General features: G+C 42.7%; 1 protein-coding gene across 1 annotated transcript in view; it reads right to left on the bottom strand.

Moving 5' to 3' along the window:
- The window catches only part of SEMA3G (semaphorin 3G), a 97,927-nt gene that overhangs the window by 17,460 nt on the left and 61,239 nt on the right, over positions 1-19,228 (bottom strand). Inside the window, exons 4-7 of the mRNA XM_063121131.1 lie at positions 17,791-17,910; positions 14,244-14,334; positions 13,023-13,139; positions 11,837-11,979 (exon numbers count right to left, since the gene is read on the bottom strand). Of these exons, the coding sequence (XP_062977201.1) occupies positions 11,837-11,979; positions 13,023-13,139; positions 14,244-14,334; positions 17,791-17,910 (471 nt within the window). The remainder of the gene's footprint in view (positions 1-11,836; positions 11,980-13,022; positions 13,140-14,243; positions 14,335-17,790; positions 17,911-19,228) is intronic.

The raw sequence follows: 19,228 nt of genomic DNA, 5'->3' as shown, positions 1-19,228 counted from the left end.
TCCCTTATTAAAGAGACGTTGAGGTGCCATTAGATACAAAATAAAAACTTTTACTGAATAAGATGCAGTCTAAGATCCATAGACAGGACAGGTAGACACCAAAGCAGTGATCCACTGATTAGGCATTTTGTGGTAGTGCCCACAGTGGTTTCTCAAATTCCCAAATGTGTCCATGAGTCCAAAAAGGTTGGGACCCTTGAAATAGGCCTTTGGTCTGATCCAGCATGGCTCCTCTTACATTCTTAACCCTTTCCAATGAAGACATGATGCTGCAGACCCTCTGCATATAAGAAGTAGGACTCTTGCGCACTGCAAAGAATTCTGGGGTATGTTTCAAGGTGTACAATGGGATCTCCCCAATATGGCTAAGCGGACTAATACTCCAAACATCTTGATAAGGAAGAATCGGGCCTATGCTTTAGTTTCCATATGACCTTTAGCAACACCCAAAGATCAGTGGTTGTTTTTGATTATCTGTTTGAACATTTATTCCTCTCGTATAAAAATCTGAAGCCAAACATTTAAAAGGTACATTCCTTACTTTGAGTTCCAAAACATGGCCCCAACAACACATTCCCAAAGAATTCCCAATGTCTGTAGCATGGTTCATATTGCATCTTTGCACCCCCTGCTTTTTTTTGGAAAACCCTGTTTGTTTGTTTGTTTGTTTATATACTGCCCCATAGCCGAAGCTCTCTGTTCCGTATACCATGAGCCGGCTAAATGAGAACTGTTCCACTGGAGCACAGGACAAAGTAGGATTTTGTCAGCTGAAGATTCTAGTTGTGAAATGCCCTAAAAAGTTCTCCCTGCAAAGCCCCATGCTATCAGCTTTTTGAAGGTGAACTGAAATTTCATTCCAGCAGACATTTATATTATTAAATCACATGGTTCATCAAGACTGGCCTTGCTTTAGACCAAAGGTGGAGAACTTGTGGCCCTCCAAATTCTGCTGGACTACAACTCCCATCAAATTTGGTCATGTTGGCTGGGGCTGATGGGAGCTGGACTCCAATATCTGGTGGATCAGGGTCACAAATTCCCCACTTATGCTTTAGAATAGGGTTGGGCAGACTTCAGGTTTTTAGGATCTACTTTGTTTTTTACTTGAACCCCAAGTAGGGAAAGTCATTTTACTGTTGCTATTGTTAAACAATTAGAAGGCAGAAACTCTTACCAATCTACCACAAACCACCCACAGAACTACTAGGAGAGCCCCAACAGTTCAGTTTTTCCTCTGTGTGTGTGTGTGTGTGTGTGTGTGTGTGTGTGTGTGTGTTTAAGTATGTATTTCGAGGGTGGGTGGGTTGTATTTCCATCTTCAACTTTTGCCTTTGCAACATTCTGCCTGGAAGTTGTGAACGTTTTCTTTTTTTTAAATTATCCCAAGACATATGTTTTATATCTCCCCTCCCCACCCTCAAAAATGGATGGGAGCATTCATTTTGGTACCACACAAGCACAGAATCAAATGGAAAATTCCAAACATCAGAGTTGAAGCCCAAGCCCTGCATCTCCGAAAAAGATTGCTGGGATTTCTGTTCCAGTTGAGGCTGCTTTTATGGCCTCACAGACAGACACACACACCACTACAATTTCAGACACCTACCTAGAGGAATATATTTTTAATACTTATTGCCTGTAGTCCCATGTTGCAAAGCACAACCTTTTTGACTCTGAGGTCACATGTGATACTGACTGGGGGGACGGGGGACGGACACATACACGTTTATATGTACGCAAATTGCTCTTTCATCACTGTGAGAGCAAGTTGTGTGAGGATCTCTGGGAAAGGGAGTGGAGGGTACAGATGGCAGGGAGGAATTTGGCAGTGACACCCTTAGAGGGCTGCAGTAAAGGCCTTGGGGGTGCAGGTTGTGCACCCCTGTTGTAAAGGATGGTGCACATTCATTTTATGCAGTTCTTTTATTTCACAGTTATCCGCTGATATTCCAACCCCCATACTTTTGTCTTAGGATACTGTTTTGGTTCTTATTGTCTCATTGTATTCCTTTCAATCTGCCTTGCCACTTGAGCAGTCTTGTTATCTCTGCTTGCAAGATTTTTCTGCAAGTGGCATAGTTTTAGAGTGGAAATACCAATGAGTGGAAAACCACAAGAATCTGAAAAGATCAGTAGAAATATAATTCCATGTTTATATGCAGTCCCTATATGAAATACAACATTTTATAGCAATCCTGTAATGTGAACATGCAAAGTTGCAGATTACAATAAAAAAACAATGATTCAATAACATTCCAGATACCCGTCTAAAATATGTTTTAATTATCAAAGCTCAGCCCTTGGTTATGTTGATGCTGGCTAAAGTGTATGTTCATAAACAGAAGAATGTCCAAATTAGATTCAAGTTGCATTCTGAAAACACTTGAGTTTGTTTGCAATAAATATTAACCAGGGCCGGATCTACATCGTGTGTCAAACCATTACGAATGTGGAATAAAAAGCAGGAAATAACACTGTGAATGTGGCATATGGAATGTGGATCGTGCCCCAACAGTTCTCAGTGCACTTCAATACTGCTATAAAACAGTAGTGTAGATCTAGCCCAGGTCTCCCTACACCTCTCCTGAGCATTAAACAATTTATATCTTCCAACTCACAGGAGACATTCAAGGTTGGTAAAAACAAGAATACACAATAAGCTAAAAAGGACCAACCAAACCAAAGAATATAGCAGGTCATCCACAGTGTAATATTCAGCAGCGGCAGCATCTAGTTCTGGGCACTGCACTTTCAGGAGGATGTGGACAGATTGGAAAGGGTTCAGAGGAGGGCAACAAAGATGGCCAGAGGTATGAAAAGGAAGTCCTATGAGAAAAGGAACTGGATATGTTTAGCCTGGAGAAGAGAAGACTGAAGGACAATAACCATTTCCTGAAAGGCAAAGCCTTGTCCTCAGTTATACCAGGAGGCAGGACTAGATCGAATGGGGTTAAGTTACAAGAGGCTGTCTTTACAGTTGAACATTAGCTGTAATGTCTTAACAGGAAGAGCAGCTCAACAATGGAAGCAATTACCTAAAGGGGTGGTAGGCTCTCCCTTGATAGAGGTCTACACATCTGTTGGGGATGCTTGAGCTCTTGATTCCCTGCATCAAGCAGGGGATTCGAGTAGATGCCCTACAAGGCCCTGTCAACTCTATGGTACTAAGATTTAGAAGCCAGCCAAACCTGCTGAAATAAAAGCATCTTGGTGTAACATCTAAAGGGGTGGCCAACTTGATCTCCAAGGGCAGAAAATGCTATAGTCTGAGCACTATAATGGAGAAGGTTCTCTCCTGTGTCCTGTCAACCACACTTCTGATGGGGGTGGCATCACAGAGTAGAGCTCCCCGCACCCCTTGAAGACTTGAACGGATAGACAAGATCATCCACAATTGAACACCTCAAGCTAGATATCCTGAGCAGAGAGCAGAACCTCTGTTCACAAAACAACAGGATAAGCCATAAAGCTACTTCATCTATATTGCTAAAACCACTCCCCTTGCCATATTCCACTCATCTATGGCACAGAGGAATCAAATCTAGCTCAGCCTACATTTCCACCGTCACAAGCCACCAGGTTCCAACAACAATCTTGGGACTGGAAGAAATATGTCTCAGAAAAAACACTCCTTTTTCTTAAATAAATCCCTACTAGTTGCAAGCTAAACACAGCTGCTAATTGAGTCCCAAATCCCTTGGACACAAAGTTGTTGTGTGCCAAGACTCCTGAGATATCTGACGGGTGCAGCAGCGTAACCTGTTTATTGTGTGTATTTTCTGCCTGCCAAAGACACTGGAGAAGATGAGGCAACAGATTGTCCCAGCATTACGGAGCAGAGCATCTCCTCCTTTGACTCATTTGGCAACCTGACAGCTCTGGAAGTCAGGCCTTTCAAGCAAACACAGAATCCCTCTCCATGTGGGGATTGATTAATCCAATAAATAACCACTTCATTTCTGTGTCTTAATATTTATTTCTAGGATTAGGAGGAGAGCAAGGAATTCACAGCCAGCAGAACTGTTCTGTTTGTATGGAAAGCTGCCATCTCCTCCTCTCTATGGTATGTACTGCTTGGTGCTTGTTCCAAGGAAGCAGAGTTATTGCAGGCAGCCACCGCCACAATTGCTTCCAGCAGACAAATGCTTCTTCTCCCCTACACCTCTGCAGCCTGGGCAAGTTTTGCTTTTCAATGGCAGGGGTAGGAAAGGAATAGTAGGTGTTTTGTTCCATTAAGATGCCCCTTGGGTTTCCTGGAGGCCAAAAAACATGTCCCTGCTCCTATGTATTGATTGTGCGGCTGCTGCTGCAGCTGAGTGTATCAACTTCATGTTCTTTAAGTGGGGTTTGGACCACAAGGATGCAAGCCACTCTAGTGGGCCTTTAGATGCTAACTCTGGCTCAGGGATCTCCCGGGCATAGTTTTCTGAAACGTATAGGCCCTTGACATGACATTTCCTGTCTGGAAAGTCCTTGCATTTTAAAAGCAATATTTGCTCAAACATTTCCCCCAGCTAAAAAATATTAATAGAGCAAGAAAGCATACCATCCAACAGTTCACAAATGGAAACAGGGAGATGTTTGGAACACCCCCAGCCAGCACTCATGCCAAGAACCACAGCCTGAGCTCCCTCCTTATTACATATGATCAAAGGCTCTTTGCTGCCTCCTGTCCAGCATATCATTTGATTCTGCAATAGCCTATCCTCCATTGATCTAAAAGCTCATCCAGTGTGCATTCTTTAGTTACGGACATATCAGGCAAAATACCAGCTGACTTGCAATATGTTATTAACAGTTCAAAACATACTTCAGCAGATGCACTGTGCAAAATAGCAGACCATACATTCCATGGTGCATTACCAACCACATGCATGCATTGGCCTATATGCGCACTAGAGACATCTGCCTACGCACTCAGAAATAGGAGTCTGGGGAGAGAGATGAACCCTGAAAAATGATGCTAGAAACTCAGTTTGGGTTATATCCATCACTCAGCCATCTGCCAGCAGAACGAATGAAAACCACTGGCAGAACAGATTTCTCCTTGCCCCTGCAGACCCCATGCCCTCCTCAAATCTGCTCCAAGGGGTTGGGAGACCCTCTGGAGCAGATCTAGGGGGAGTGGGGTGCAGAGGCGAGGAGATGAAGGGGAAGTCCTGTTGTGGAAGCAGAAGTCCACTTGCATGACGCTGGATTTAACCCATTAATATATTATTATTATTTTACAAGGCATCCTCAGATAGCAAAAATAGGGGCAATGAATTACCAAGGACTGGTCACAAAAAAGAGGGGGATGTTGAAGCATATAAGAAATGGAACCCCCCTGCCCGAACAGTCTTAATGTCTTGGAATGTGACCAAAACACACCCATGCAGAGGTCCGGTCTAGGTGGCTTAACTGAATGTTTTGTATTCCACCAGTATTGCAATGGAGCATCAACAGCTATGAGGCCTGATGGTATGAAACAGTGAAGCTCATTCGTCTACATGTTAATCTGGCAGCATCCCTCCAACAGGGAGCTCAACAGCTGTGGAATCCCAGGAGATATAACCGGGCTCTGTGTGTGTGTGTGTCAAGCATATTTTACAGATTCCTTATCCAAACGTACTGGAGTAATCCCAACCAAATGGCGCTCTAAGAGAAGGAAAGCTAGGCAGGGGGTAGATCTTCACTGTTCCCATATGGTGGAGATTCTCTTCAACATTCCAAATATATTATGCATATCCAATACACATTTAGGAACAGGGTCTCTCTCTTGACATGTGAGAAACATTCCACGTACTGTCACGTCCTATGTTAATTCCTCAGACTACGTGATGTCTCTTCTCCAATTATTCCACCAAGATCAACCTGTCCCTTTTTTAACCCCACCCCTGCCAAAGCAGGTCCAACGAATAACCATGCTCCAATAAAAGGGGAAGTACACCTTTCATCTTACATTTCCCCTAAACAAAAAGAATTCTTCAGGCTGACCATATTCAGTAAAACCAACTGTGAATAGCCTGAAGTAAACAGCCTGAACCTATTACACTTTATAGAGCACCTTTTTCTATGTTAGCCTTTTTCTGTTTCTGACAAGATTTGTAGAGGATGTTCTCTTACTAATTCTATTGCCATGGGAGATTTATTCTGGTGTTGCATGGGAGCAGGGCCTTCTTGGTTGTGGCATTATGCCTCTGGAGCTGCCTCTCAAAGGAGACTTGCCAAAATGTGTTTCTTACCACTTTTTAATCTTTGTTAAAAAAAAACCACTAAGCCAATTGTAAACTTTAAGAAAAGGACAAGTAATAGAACCAGGCTGGTGAAAAGATATGGCATAAATATCACTGAACCAACATGGAATTTCAATCATTATCTTCTAGCGAACGTCCAAAATCTGGTGCAGTTAAACTTGGGTAGCTGTCTACATTCACTGTAGCAACACCCACCCTCTGGCAAACCCTCCCTTGTGCAGTTTGGGAGGCAGAAAACGTAATATTTTTTAAATGCCTCCTAAAGATATACCTTTTTACACAGTCTTTCCCTGGTTTTTAATGTAGCTGGTTTTATATTGCCTTTTTAACCTATTAATGTTTTAAATTTATACTTGTTATATTTTATGGTTTTTAATTGTGCACTGCCCAGAGAGCTTCGGCTGATGGGCAGTATAAAAATGTAATAAATAAATAAATAAATAAATAAATAAATAAAGCAGTCAGTCAGTCTCTGGCTTCCCTTTGGAAAATCTATGTTTGCCTGGTAAACTCCACTTGACTTTGGCCTGCTTTGACTTCTCTATTGTGATTCGCTTTGTGTTTGCATAATAAAGCGCTGAACTTAGTAGAGGCAGGCAGTTACTTGTTTACATATATGAACATATGAAACTGCTTTATACTGAGTCAAGCCAAAGGTCCTTTGAGAGTCAGAGTAGAGTGTTCTGGGCCAACTAACTCTCACAAGTCTCCAGCAGGGGTCTCTTTCTATCCTGCTGCCTAAGAACTAGAGATGCCAGAATTTGAAACTGGGATCTTTCACATGCAAAGTGTACGCTCTGTCATTGAGCTAGGGGCCCCTCCCCTAAGTTTTACAGACAATAAGCTAGCTTTCCCTAACCCGATGCCCTCCAGATGTTTGGGGCTCCAACTCTTAGGATTTCTGACTACTGCCCATGCTAACTGGGGGCTGAGGAGTTGAAATTCAGGGCATGGCTAGACAGGGCGATATCCCGGTGATCGCCCCAGGATCATCCCTGTGCGTCCACATGATGCACAGGGCATCCCAGGAGCAGGGAGGGAAGATCCCTCCCTTGGCCCAGGATATTGCCCTACAGTTTAGTTCCGATTTTTCTGCGGTCTCGGGATAATCCCAAGACCGCGGAACGTGTGGCCCTCCCGTCGCAGTTTTGTCCCGGCTCCCCGCGAGTAACTGCGAGGAGCTGAGACCCAGGCACAGAGCTCCTCAGTAGCTTTGTGCCCATCAGAGTTGGGGTGGGGTGAGCGGGAGGGGTTTTTATTAAAAAAAACACCTTACATTTTTCGCAGGAGCGCTCCTGCATTCTTCTCGGATTAAAAACACACACAAAATGGCCACCGCAACATCCTCTTCTCCCTGGGATGTCACGCGCTGTGTGTAGATGAGGGCAATGATCTCGCGATCATAAAATTGCAAGCTCGTCACCCTCCACCCCCCTCGTCTAGCCATGCCCTCAGAGAGCACCAGACTGGAGAAGACTACAATAAGCCAATCTACTTCGTGTATGCTATTTCAATCTATTGAACTTCTCTGCTTAGCACTTAGCCATATCTATACATCTATACTGTTAAATTTCAAACTGACTTTATGAAAACAAGCACCCAATCACTCTGCACTAGAGGAAAATTCGCTACCTGGGGCTTGTTTAAACAAGATCTGCTTAATTCTCAGTTACAGAAGTTTACTTTGCCTTCCAGAAAGTGAGATATTGTTTATCTGAAAGAGGCATTTGTGCATGCAATGAATAGTATTAATTCAAATGACTATAACTAGAAAGTGTGTATTTCATTTGCCACACAAAGAGGTTGACTGTCATTTCTGCCACTGACATTGCTCCATAATGGCTGAAAAACTGAATGGGGATGTCACAGCTGCAAATTCAGTAAGTAGCCTTAAGCAGCATACTCCACCACCACCACCCGCCCCAGCCTTCCAGCATCCATTGGGATAACAACACTGGCTTCAAGATGTGCTGTATAAATGCTAAATGTTATCACTGATAATGACCTTATGAAAGACCCTAACCAATACTGAAGTGACTCTATACAAATTGTGCACAGTTTAATCTCTATTCATTTGCTAGGCTGATTCACATTATTTTATTGCTCATGGTCATGGACCCTTCCCTGTGGTCATGGCAATCAATAGTTATGGGAAACTAGTCAACTGAATGTCACTTGACAAGAGCAAATGATTTTCTTCTCAAGCCGTAGCTAGGCCTAAGGTTTATCCCAGGATCTTCCCGGGTTCGTCCCTGCCTGAGCGCTGGATGCCCTGTGTGGCACTCAGATGAACAGGTTTGACCCCAGGACAATCCTGGGATAAACCTTAGGTCTAGCTATGGCCTCAGTGCCACAACACTCCCAAACACTAAGAACAAAATGGCACCATTCAAATGACCATTTTTTCCATGACCATGGATTGTCACAAGCAGAGCTCAATAGTTCTGGGCAGATGGGGGAACAGGCAAGATTATTTTTACGATTTAAAGATCTACCTTTTAAGCATATTCAAGATTAAGCTCCAAAAGAGTTCTTCATAATCATAATGAACGCTGAGACAGAAAAAAGTCCTACAACTCCCAGCATTCACCAGCCAGGACTCTTCCCCTCCCAGCCCTATCCCCTTAAATTATACTACTGAAATTAAGAAACCAGGAGTGGAGTTCGTATGGAAAGACTGTAAGCTCCATTCTGGTTTCAGTGCTCAACATGAATTCCTGGACTCCACTTCCTGTAATTCAAAGTGTATGTCTTTTGCACCAGGCTCTAGTTGGTCAATCTTGAGATTCCTGGCCTGACTCTTCCCACCTCTGATCTAAAACACAGGAGGGATGCCCCTCACCCTCATTTCACCATCCAGAAGACTCTCCTCTCCTCAATGGAGATTTGCAAAGAAGTTAATGGCAACGGAACAAGTGAAAACCGGTGTGATGCGAGAGCAAGTGTTGAGTAGTAGTGGGGGTGTTGTACTGCAACTCAAGAGATTTGGGTTCTAGTCTCAATTCAGCCATGAAGCACACTGGGTGGCTTTGGGCAAGTCACTGACTCTCAGCCTAACCTATCTCTGGGTTGTTGAACCGCCTAGAGAGCTTTGGCTATTGGGCAGTATAAAAATGTAATAAATAAATAAATAAATAAATTGTTGTGAGGATAAAATGAAAAGGAGGAGGACCATGTAAGCTGCCTGGGGCTCCTTGGCAAGAGGGAAAAAAGGCAGGATTTAAATGTAATAATTAATTAATTAATTAATTACCATTTTAAAGTACTTAGAACGTGGGCAAAGATGCATGCCCTTAAATTTCAGGGAAGGGCAAAGGCTCTCAATTCTGACATATGTTCAGAGACTTTTGTTTCACCCTATGGATGAGTGCCATTATAGAAATCCTTTAAAAAAATGAATGCATAAGTCTTCAGCAAGATAGGAGGCAATGAGCACTATATGAAGCATCTAGGAATGTGTGGGCAATACCTATTAGCTTCATCTGATGAGTGTTTTAATGCACGCTCGTTATTGGGCACTCACGAAATACTTAGATGACGTCGTCCGCCTCTCGCGCATCTTGCACCCCTTCTGGCTGAAGAAGCGCAGCAAAAAGAACCAGTAAAAGTCCGGTTGGAACTCTCCCCTACCTCACTCTATGGTGCTAATTACTTCCTGTTTTCAGGAAGTGATGTTGCAGCAGCGACAGAAGAAACAACGGGAGCCGCTCGTTGACGCTCATCGGATGAAGCTTTATGTTTTTCTCAGAGAAAGTATCAATATGACGTGTGTGATAAAAATGTAATTTGGGAAGTGATCTCTACATCAGCTAATCCCTTATTGCTCCAGCAGCATCACTGTTGGAGCATAGTGGTTCACTAGAATGAGGAAAAAAACCTTGTGGTATCACTCGTTCATTATTTGCTCAGCTAATCCATTTCCTAACAATGCAAGTCTTGAGTTAAATTAGCTACATAGCTGATGGTCAGGAATCTAGGAGAGGGAAATGAAGCTGGTGTCAAAGACCTTTCATGGAATCTTTGTGCAGGGAGGGAAGTGCTCACGAAACAGTTCTGGAGAGAACGTTCCAGGAAAAAAGGAAGGTTGTAACTGGAAGTGACTGGGGAGTTTCCATTTGGATGAAAGACTGAAGAATTCAAAGGCACCAAGGGATTCCCATCCTTTTCCCTTTTTATTTTTGCCAACCACATTAAAGATAATCATCAAAAGAAAAAAAAATCATTTTCCTAACATTGGTTGGAAAAAAAGCAATTGAAGCCATGAGAGATTTATGCAGCCCTCACGAGCCAGGCACTACCGATGATGAAGTCTTGACTGAAGTGCTTAAAAAATGCTGCGTGTGCCAAAAGCTTTCCTATGCTGTATTATGCTGTGCATCAGAAACCAAAGGCAATGGGGAAGCAGATCTGATCTCAGAGCTCAGTTGAATTTATATACGTGTGAACGTTTTCTCTACCACACCTGCAAAACACACCTTCCCTTTTTGGTGATCTTTTGGGCTGATGCTTTTTTGGTGTGGGGGTGGGGTTATTGTTTGATTTGGTTTTTCAAAGTAAGGCGCTGATAGAGATTATACAAGAGAATGGTCAACGCTCCATTATGAGCATTTTGCAACACCAATTTGTTGTGGTTCAGCACTTTTTTGTGTGTGCTTGTAATAGTCACGAAGAGTCGGAAACAACTGAACGAATAAACAACAAAATAGACCTCCTAGGAAAAGTGGCATTGTCACATCACCAGATCTGATTGGTTGGGTGATGACATCATTGTTTCTGAAAAGAAGGGCTGTTTTCAAAAGTGGGGAGGGAGATGATGGGACTACAGCTGACTAAAGCAGCAAGCAGTGGTGAAGCACCATGAAACACATCCAGGGTGAGTCTCCTGAAAGCCTTTTTTTATTTTATTTTTTATGCACCAAAAAGTTTCTATGAAACTGGTCTCAGCAGTCATTTAAGCCCATCCAAAGCTAATGCAACCCATCTCAATAGTTTTGCATTAGCAGCCTAAGGCTAGTGTGATCAATTGTTATTCCCAGGGAGTGTGTTGACTTTGAAATCCAAAAGCCAGGGTTAAGAGTTAGGGATGTGTAATGCACACTGGCCACAATTAAGGAACTGAAGCAGATGCAACCTGAGACTCTAAGCAAGCAGGCAAAAAAAAAAAATCCTCTCCATCCTCCCATCAGTCATGACCAGGAATACTAGGATGGGGGAGGAGAGACTTCAAGCTTCCCACCCCCACATCTGATCCCAGCTATCCTATTCAATATTAAAGTATCTTCCTCCTCCCGGTAATCTGGATCAGGATATTGTGTGTGTGTGGGGGGGAATGTGCAGCTCCTGGGCACCCACCCAAGTGCCACAAGTACAAGTTACCTACCTCTGGGCTGGGTAGAATGTCAACAGCTGCACGTTTGCTGCTTTTAGCACCCTATTTGCATGCCTTGGAGAGAGACTTCCCCCAGTGTTAGGGACGTCTCTCATTTACTTAAAGGCTAAACCTCCAGAGGAATCTCTAATGCAATACACTTCAGTTCCCAATACAATGCTGTGCATTGTATCACCCTTTGCACATAAAAATGGTCCCATGAACTCACCACACAGATCCTCCCCACACGGCTAAAGATGGCATGTCCTTTGCTATCTGACTCTGTTGCCTTTTCAGTGAAGAAAAAGTAGACCTTGTCATTGTCCCGATCGTCATTATCTGGGATCAGAAAAGCAGCAACAAATTTCGGACCTGTGCAGAAGATTGTAGGGGATGTTAGGAAGAAATCGGCAGAAGCAGTTTGCAGCTTGGCACAGACCCTAAAATATACAAATCTTTGCAGACTCTCTTTTGACAGTTGGTCGAACGACTGCCAAAAGAGTCAGTATACAGAGTTTCCTCTTATTAGAGCCATATATTCAAAGACACTTAGTTGTACAATACATCTTCCACTCACTCTTATTTTTCAAGCACAAATTCCTTGTAAACCTAACTTGTATCCCACCTGTCATCCCTTTCTTACAGCTAAACTACACAATACATTAAATACATCAGGTACAGCAAGCAGGTGTGCCCCTAATTTGGATCAAGACCAGTGCACATGGATAGAAGTTGGTTTAAAGCTTCCCTTCTCAGCTGCTTGTTTTCTTAAATTTGCCCGTGCCAGAGCACAGGGACTATAAAAAGAGAAAAAGTCTTCCATTGGTGCCAATGGAAGCTTCATTCTTTTGTGTGAGGGGAGGGTGGGGATTTAGGAAAACAGGTGGGTGTGAAGAGAAGCCACTTGTTTCCCTAAATTCACCACAGAGGGAGGGATGGAGAGAGAGTGGGGAGGGGGGTATAAAAAAAAGGGGGGACTACTTTAGCAACAAGGAGGCTTTTTTCGTGTGTGTGTGTGTGTGTGTGTGTGTGTGTGTGTATGTGGGAGGATTTAGGAAAAGAAGAATCTGGGATGCTTTATTTCCTAAATCCCCTCCCCCCACACTGTAGTCCAAATCTGGATCTGTAAATGGATCTATGGTTCTGATCTGTAATTAAAAAAGAAAGAGATATTTCTACATACTTTGTACTTTAGTCCCTAATTCCACTGACAAACACTCCTTTTTCCATTAACAATTGTGTGGACTACCTCCTTCCCATTTCCATCCAGTTCCCACCAACTCTCTTTAAATTTTTGTCATGTTCCAGTGCTTAAAATATGTAGAAGGGTGACATACTTCATTTGCCTAAAACGAAAGCTATTCCTCCCAACTGAACCCAAGATCACAAAATGAAATCCCTTAGCTTTCTCCTACCGTTAAGCAGCCGCTGGTCCATCTCAGTACGCAGAGAGGAGCGGTGCCCCATGGTTCGGAAGATGACAGAGTCCCTGCCCAAGAAATCTGCTGTTAGTCCAGTATACAAGTCTCCACCTAGGAAAGAAGCCCCACAGAAACAATAAAATCTTGCGCAACATTCCTGAGGCTTTTAAAATGTGTAGTTATACTTGTGATTTTCTGTTATTTCTGTTTTTATTTGTTTTGTTTTGTTGAAACTTGTAATAAATATTCATCTAAAGACATTCCTGTGCTTATGAGAGTAATAATACTGATACTTAACATTATAAAGCAAATTAGCATAACATTGATACTTAACATTATAAAGCACATTAGCATGTTCAAAGAGTTCCTCATACGTCATTATCTTATAACAAGTAGGTCAGAATTTGCAGATGGGAGGCAAAGGCTAAGAAAGACGGGCTTGCCTAAAGCCACCAATTTAATTAATGACAGAGATGAGAATTGAACGGGGACTGCTTGGCTCACAGCTTATGTTCTTGGCAAGTCCGCCACACTCTCAGAGAGTATGGGAATTGTGCTGTTGCAAATTCACAATGAAAAGCCAAATAAACCTCTTTTATGCAACTATTTCGAAAGGAGAAAGCTTGAAGGACACTCCAGTACAGCAATCTTGAAAGGGTTTGAAAATGTTTACACACACATGCGCATGTACTGCCATTGTACTAGTTCTCCTTCTTTCACAGGCCGAGAACAGGCATAACCAACTTTTGAACTAGGGAACAGAGGAAAAGTACCTCGTTTTCTAAGAATTTCCAGAGGGTCAGTCATTTGCAGTTGGTTTTTTAAGGTCCCTTTAATGTTTTCTGAGGGCCTCTTCCCATGAGATTTTCATACATCTAATTTACATACCCGAACACAGAGCGTGGTTTTATTGTGGGCATGCCCTTAGAGGAAATCATTAATGGCCTCAGGCAACACTGTGTTTGTTTTTTAAATCTTTTGTAGTGTTAATTTTTTATTTGTTTTAGTTTTCTAAATTGTAAACCACCTTGGGTGCTTTGGCAGAAAGGCAATATATAAACACGCTAATAAATACAATTATTTTTATTTTTATTATTATTATTATTATTTATTTATATAGCACCATCTATGTACATGGTGCTGTACAGCATAATATCTTTGTTAATGCACCGCTGTTGGGGTAGAAAACCCACCTTGAGCTAGTTTGGTACCTACCAATGAAAGCGCTTGCAAATGGCCGATTGGGCTCATGAGGACATCTGCCCCGCCCACTTTCTACACTTGTCGGATCCAAGCTGAACACGTGCTGGGAAGACAAAGAGCAAAAAATGATAAATGAAGTGGCAAAATTCAGCTAACAGAACCATGACTATATGGGTTGTCTCGGATTCAGAGGTGATGTGGAGAGCGCTCATGTCAAAAGAAGGAAGACAGCATGAAAAGATGCTCAGATCAGAATGTATGTGAGGAACAACATGCCAGGCCAGCAGAATTAAGTAACTGCTGTTTCTTACAGTAAAAAAATCCAGGAAACTATTTACCTATTATTAAACCTGTAGCCTTGTTAAACCTGCAGCTTTGTCAATATTGATGGACCTTGAATATGTGTATATTTAAAATCAAATTCCTTATTCCAGATTTGGTTGCAAAGTATTAACAATGGCCGGATCGACACTATTGCTTTAAAGCGCTTTATAACAGTTTTATAGCGCTTTAAAGCAGTTAAAACGCTTTATAGCTGTTATAAAACACTTTAAAGCAGTAGTGTAGATCTGGCCAATGTTCATCTTTCCTATCTTCTTCCTCTAAGTTTAATCAGTCATATTTTTAGGGCAATGATGGACATCTCCAGGCTAAAAATGGCTAAAAATCTAGATTTCCCTTTTTAAACTCAAAGAAACCGCCCGCTATTGATAACAATCAAGCCCCTTTTAAAAGGAACATAGGCGAGACAGTGGGCCCAAGGGTGCCAGGAGCCTGTATGATCCCCCTCCTGCTTTGCGATGCTGATACTACTTGTGCAGTTTTTGACCATCTGCTGGCCTGCCTGCCAGTCCTCGACTTGGCCAAACAAAGCAACCTCTTCAAACAGCCTAATTACGGGTCTTCAACCAAACCATGACTTTCCACCCACACCCAGGCTTAGTGCTGTCTCCAATGCAGCTTGCATGCCAAGCTGAGGCCGAGGCGGGGCCTTGTGAAATGGCAGAGATGCAGCAGCAGCAACAGGGCCCCGATTGTGTTTCTCTACGTGTTTCAATAGCACGGTTAAATCAGTACGAATGTTCACCGGGGGGTGGGGGTGGGGGAATGGCAGAAATGGTTGTGGTGTGGGAGGTCAGGGGGACAGTCTGATCATCTCTTCTGCTCATGATAAACAGCTGTGCTGAAAGGGCCCTTTCTCTCACGCACTCAATAAAAGCTTCTGAATCTGCCTGGGTGAGAGAGGTTACAGGGTGAAGTTGGACGACCTTCCTGCTAAGGCCAGCTTGATTTATGAGCAACAGCTCCGAGAAAAAGCAAAAGGTTGAGGGGAACAAGAAATGCCACCCACCAATTATCTATCTATCTATTTAACAGGGCCTTCTAATAAGAGAGTTTTTGGGACTGCTGCTGGCTCAATTTAACTGCTGGTTGGGCTTGCATTTTAAACTTGATTATTTTAATTCTGTCTTCTATTAAAGTTGTATTGTATTGAAGTTTATTGGCCAAATATTTTTTGTGACAGCTGTCTTGAGAGGGTTTGACCTATAAAAGTGGCCTATAAAATGTTCATTTTATATACATATATACAAATTCCATTGTTGATTAAGCACAGTTTGGCATATCTTCTGAACCCAGACAAGTTGCAGTTAATCTTAACTATGGTTAGTGGAAGCAAGCCAACTTCAATCTACAGTTGATGAAGCTGGCTTGTCTTCACTAAGCATAGGTTTGGGCAACATGCTAAACTATGGATAATCTAAAGTAGAAGTTTGTGATCTCCTCCTCGCAGCTGCTCTGGAGGAGGTGGAGAAGCCAGGCTCATTCTCATAATGCAGTTTTTCCAAAAGAGATGGGCTTGGGAACTATCTAGCTTTGCACTTTCTCAGCATCTAATCTTCCCTCATCATAGATGCATTCTCCAACAGGGAGCAAGTTTTCAAGACTTCAGAGATTATTCCAAAAATCAATCACAGGATTTCAGCTAACAAGTGAAATCCATGTCAGACAAGTGGAACACTTGGGCCTTCCTGGCTTCGAGGAAGTTTGGCAATATGAACAATAGCTTTCACTGCCAAACAGATGACCTGCAGTCCAACATTGGTATCTTCTATAGACTCCTCTGTTGTGAAATCAATCAACTGTACCTGTGTAGCTCACACATAAGGCAGCCAAATCAATGTCTTATAGGGAGAAAAATAACAGATGTTCCTGAATCCCTCCACCAAAAGAGTCAGGTAATTTAATACTGATCTCAGTTTCACCTGCCTCTTCCTTTCCTTTTGAATCTATCCCCCATGTTAAGCTTTATTTTCTTTATGTAGCCTTTTCATTCCTTCTTCCCTTCATCAGCACCTGAGGCTGACAGAATATGCTCAGAGCACATGTTCAAAAGGGGATTCCTTATTTTAAAAAAGAGGGGTGGGGTTAGATATGGAGTGGGGCAATGCATCACTTAGCCTGACAGCTTACTAGATCCAAAATCCGTTTCTTCCCTGGATGCTTGTGAAATTGTGTAAATTCCATGAGGGCAGCCATGTTAAGTTGTAGCAGCAAGAAGGCCAAGCATGGTGATATTATTATTATTATTATTATTATTATTATTATTATTATTATTATTTATATAGCACCATCAATGTACATGGTGCTGTACAGAGTAAAACAGTAAATAGCAAGACTCTGCCGCAGAGACTGGTTTATTGAGCAAAGAAAGTTTTTTTTCCAGCTTAAGAAAAATGAGTACTTAAATCAGCCTCTCGGTGCTTAATATGACACTATAAAGGTATAAAGATTTGATCTTGAAGAAATCCAAAGCCATGTAGTTCCTGAGCCCATTTGTTGTGGAAAATCATTCTCTTCAACTTTTGGCAGGTGAGCCTCATTGGGGAGATCATTCCATAATTGGAGGGCCACCACTGAGAAGGCCCTCTCCCTTGTTACCATCCTCCGAGCTTCCCTCGGAGTAGGCACTCGGAGGAGGACCTTAGATGTTGAGCGCAGTGTACGGGTAGGTTCATGTCGGGAGAGGCGTTCTGACAGGTATTGTGGTCCCAAGCCGTATAAGGCTTTATAGGTTAAAACCAGCAATTTGAATTGGGCTCGGAAATGTATAGGCAGCCAATGCAAACGGGCCAAAGCCGGTCTTATATGCTCGAACCTGGTTCCGGTTATCAATCTGGCCACTGCATTTTTCACAAGCTGCAGCTTCCGATCCGTCTTCAATGGCAGCCCCATTGCAGTCATAATGCAGATTATCCAAAAGTTACGGGCTTCAGAACTACCTAGCTTTGCATTTCCTCATCTTCCCTCATCGTGCATTTATGCTGACATATTGAAAAGAGAGATGTCACAATCCAGCACCCAACGGGTAGCATTGTGGGTGATAATTGCTATTCATGCTGTCATGTAGGATACCATGGCTTTAACGGTGAAAGGCCTTGATCCTTCACTGCAGAACATAGTAGGCTGGCTGCAATAGATTCCACAGTGAACTAAAAGTGATTTTATAATAGCTAACACCATCTTAGAGAACAAAGCACTCCCATGCTTTCTTCCTTACCTCTCCTCGGTGTCCCACATAGATAAGAGCACAAATGGGGTGGAAAGCTCCAGTCCCACAGGCCAAGAGGTGTGTCCGGTTTAAGGGATAAAGTACTCTGATAAAGTTGGCACATTCCGTCTGGAAAAGAAACAGCCATTTGTATTTGTGATGCTTTATCTTCACCTTAGAAAATGACTTTTAACAAGGGTTAAAGCTGCCTAGCACAGTGGTTAGAGTCTGTGTGGGGGGCAAGGGATGACAAGGTGATGGGACAGGGTGGACACTAAGGTCAGAGCATAATGACTTTGGTACAAAAGGAGGCAGAATATAGCCAAAACAATGTAAAAATGGAAGCATACAGGACTTGCCAGCATTGTCCTTGGGTCAAAGTGAATAACAATGCTAAATTCTGGGATCTTTCAGCTGTTTCCCAACCCTCCCTGAGGACCAAAATAGCTGGAAGCTACATCTTGTGGTAAACCATAGAGGGTTTTCATCCTCTAAGGACCAGCACTATTTGAGGATTCTGATTCCATTCACAAATACCCAGAACAATGTCATTTGCATGAGGTACATACCTCTCGCACTTGTCTCTGTGAGTCACACAATTAGTTCTTTTCTCCAAAGTCATGTGACCCATTCCCATTGTACTGCCGCTAGCCAGGCAGCAAGCTTCCCTTGTTATTGCAGAAGCAAGCAGCAAATTCCTGGTCACTTTTAGGCCGCTTGGCGCATCGTATCCCCCACTCCCTGCCACTCCACTCTACCCAAGGTAAGTCCTTTCCCACATCGTACTGCACCATGTGACGCTCCCTGTCTCAATCCCATTGTATTATCATCTCAAGTCAGGAAGTGAGGTCTTCATATTGCCTTGTGCAGTGATTTCCTGTATTAGTCCAAATACACACAACGTAAAAGGTGCTCTTAGGTCAGCAGAAAACAGGAAGAAACAATCACAATAGGACTAAAAACAGCACCTTTATTTAGAAATTCCGATAAATAGCTTTGACAGTGCTTCATCTTAAAATATAATTAGTTTGCTCCTGTCCCAAATCCTGAGATTGTTGTACTTTTTAAAATGTTACATTAATGCTAGGAATTGTGATTAATAACTAATATTATTAAAAACTCCAATCAATGTGATAAAATTGTTGCTAGAAATCCTCAAAAGGGCAACTTGATAACCATCTTTAAATATGAAAAGCCTGTCTCAGGGAGAATAGGAGGAATTGTCCTCTCCCTAAATAAAACAAGAAGCAACTGGTTTAACAGGGGCCTTAGCTAGACGGGGCTTTATCCCGGGGTGAACCCTGGGATCGTCCCTGTGCGTCCACATGACGCATAGGGGATCTCGGGATCAGGGGGGGGTCATCCCTCTCTTGCCCCAAGATAGAGCCCTCTACTTTGGCCCCGGTTTTTTCGTGGTGTCTGTGGAACATGTGGCCCATTGCCACAT

This window comes from Elgaria multicarinata, chromosome 3 (assembly GCF_023053635.1).
Source record: "Elgaria multicarinata webbii isolate HBS135686 ecotype San Diego chromosome 3, rElgMul1.1.pri, whole genome shotgun sequence".
Lineage (NCBI taxonomy): Eukaryota > Metazoa > Chordata > Lepidosauria > Squamata > Anguidae > Elgaria > Elgaria multicarinata.
The sequence above is the reverse complement of the archived record's forward strand: the minus strand, read 5'-3'. Positions and strand labels throughout refer to the sequence as shown.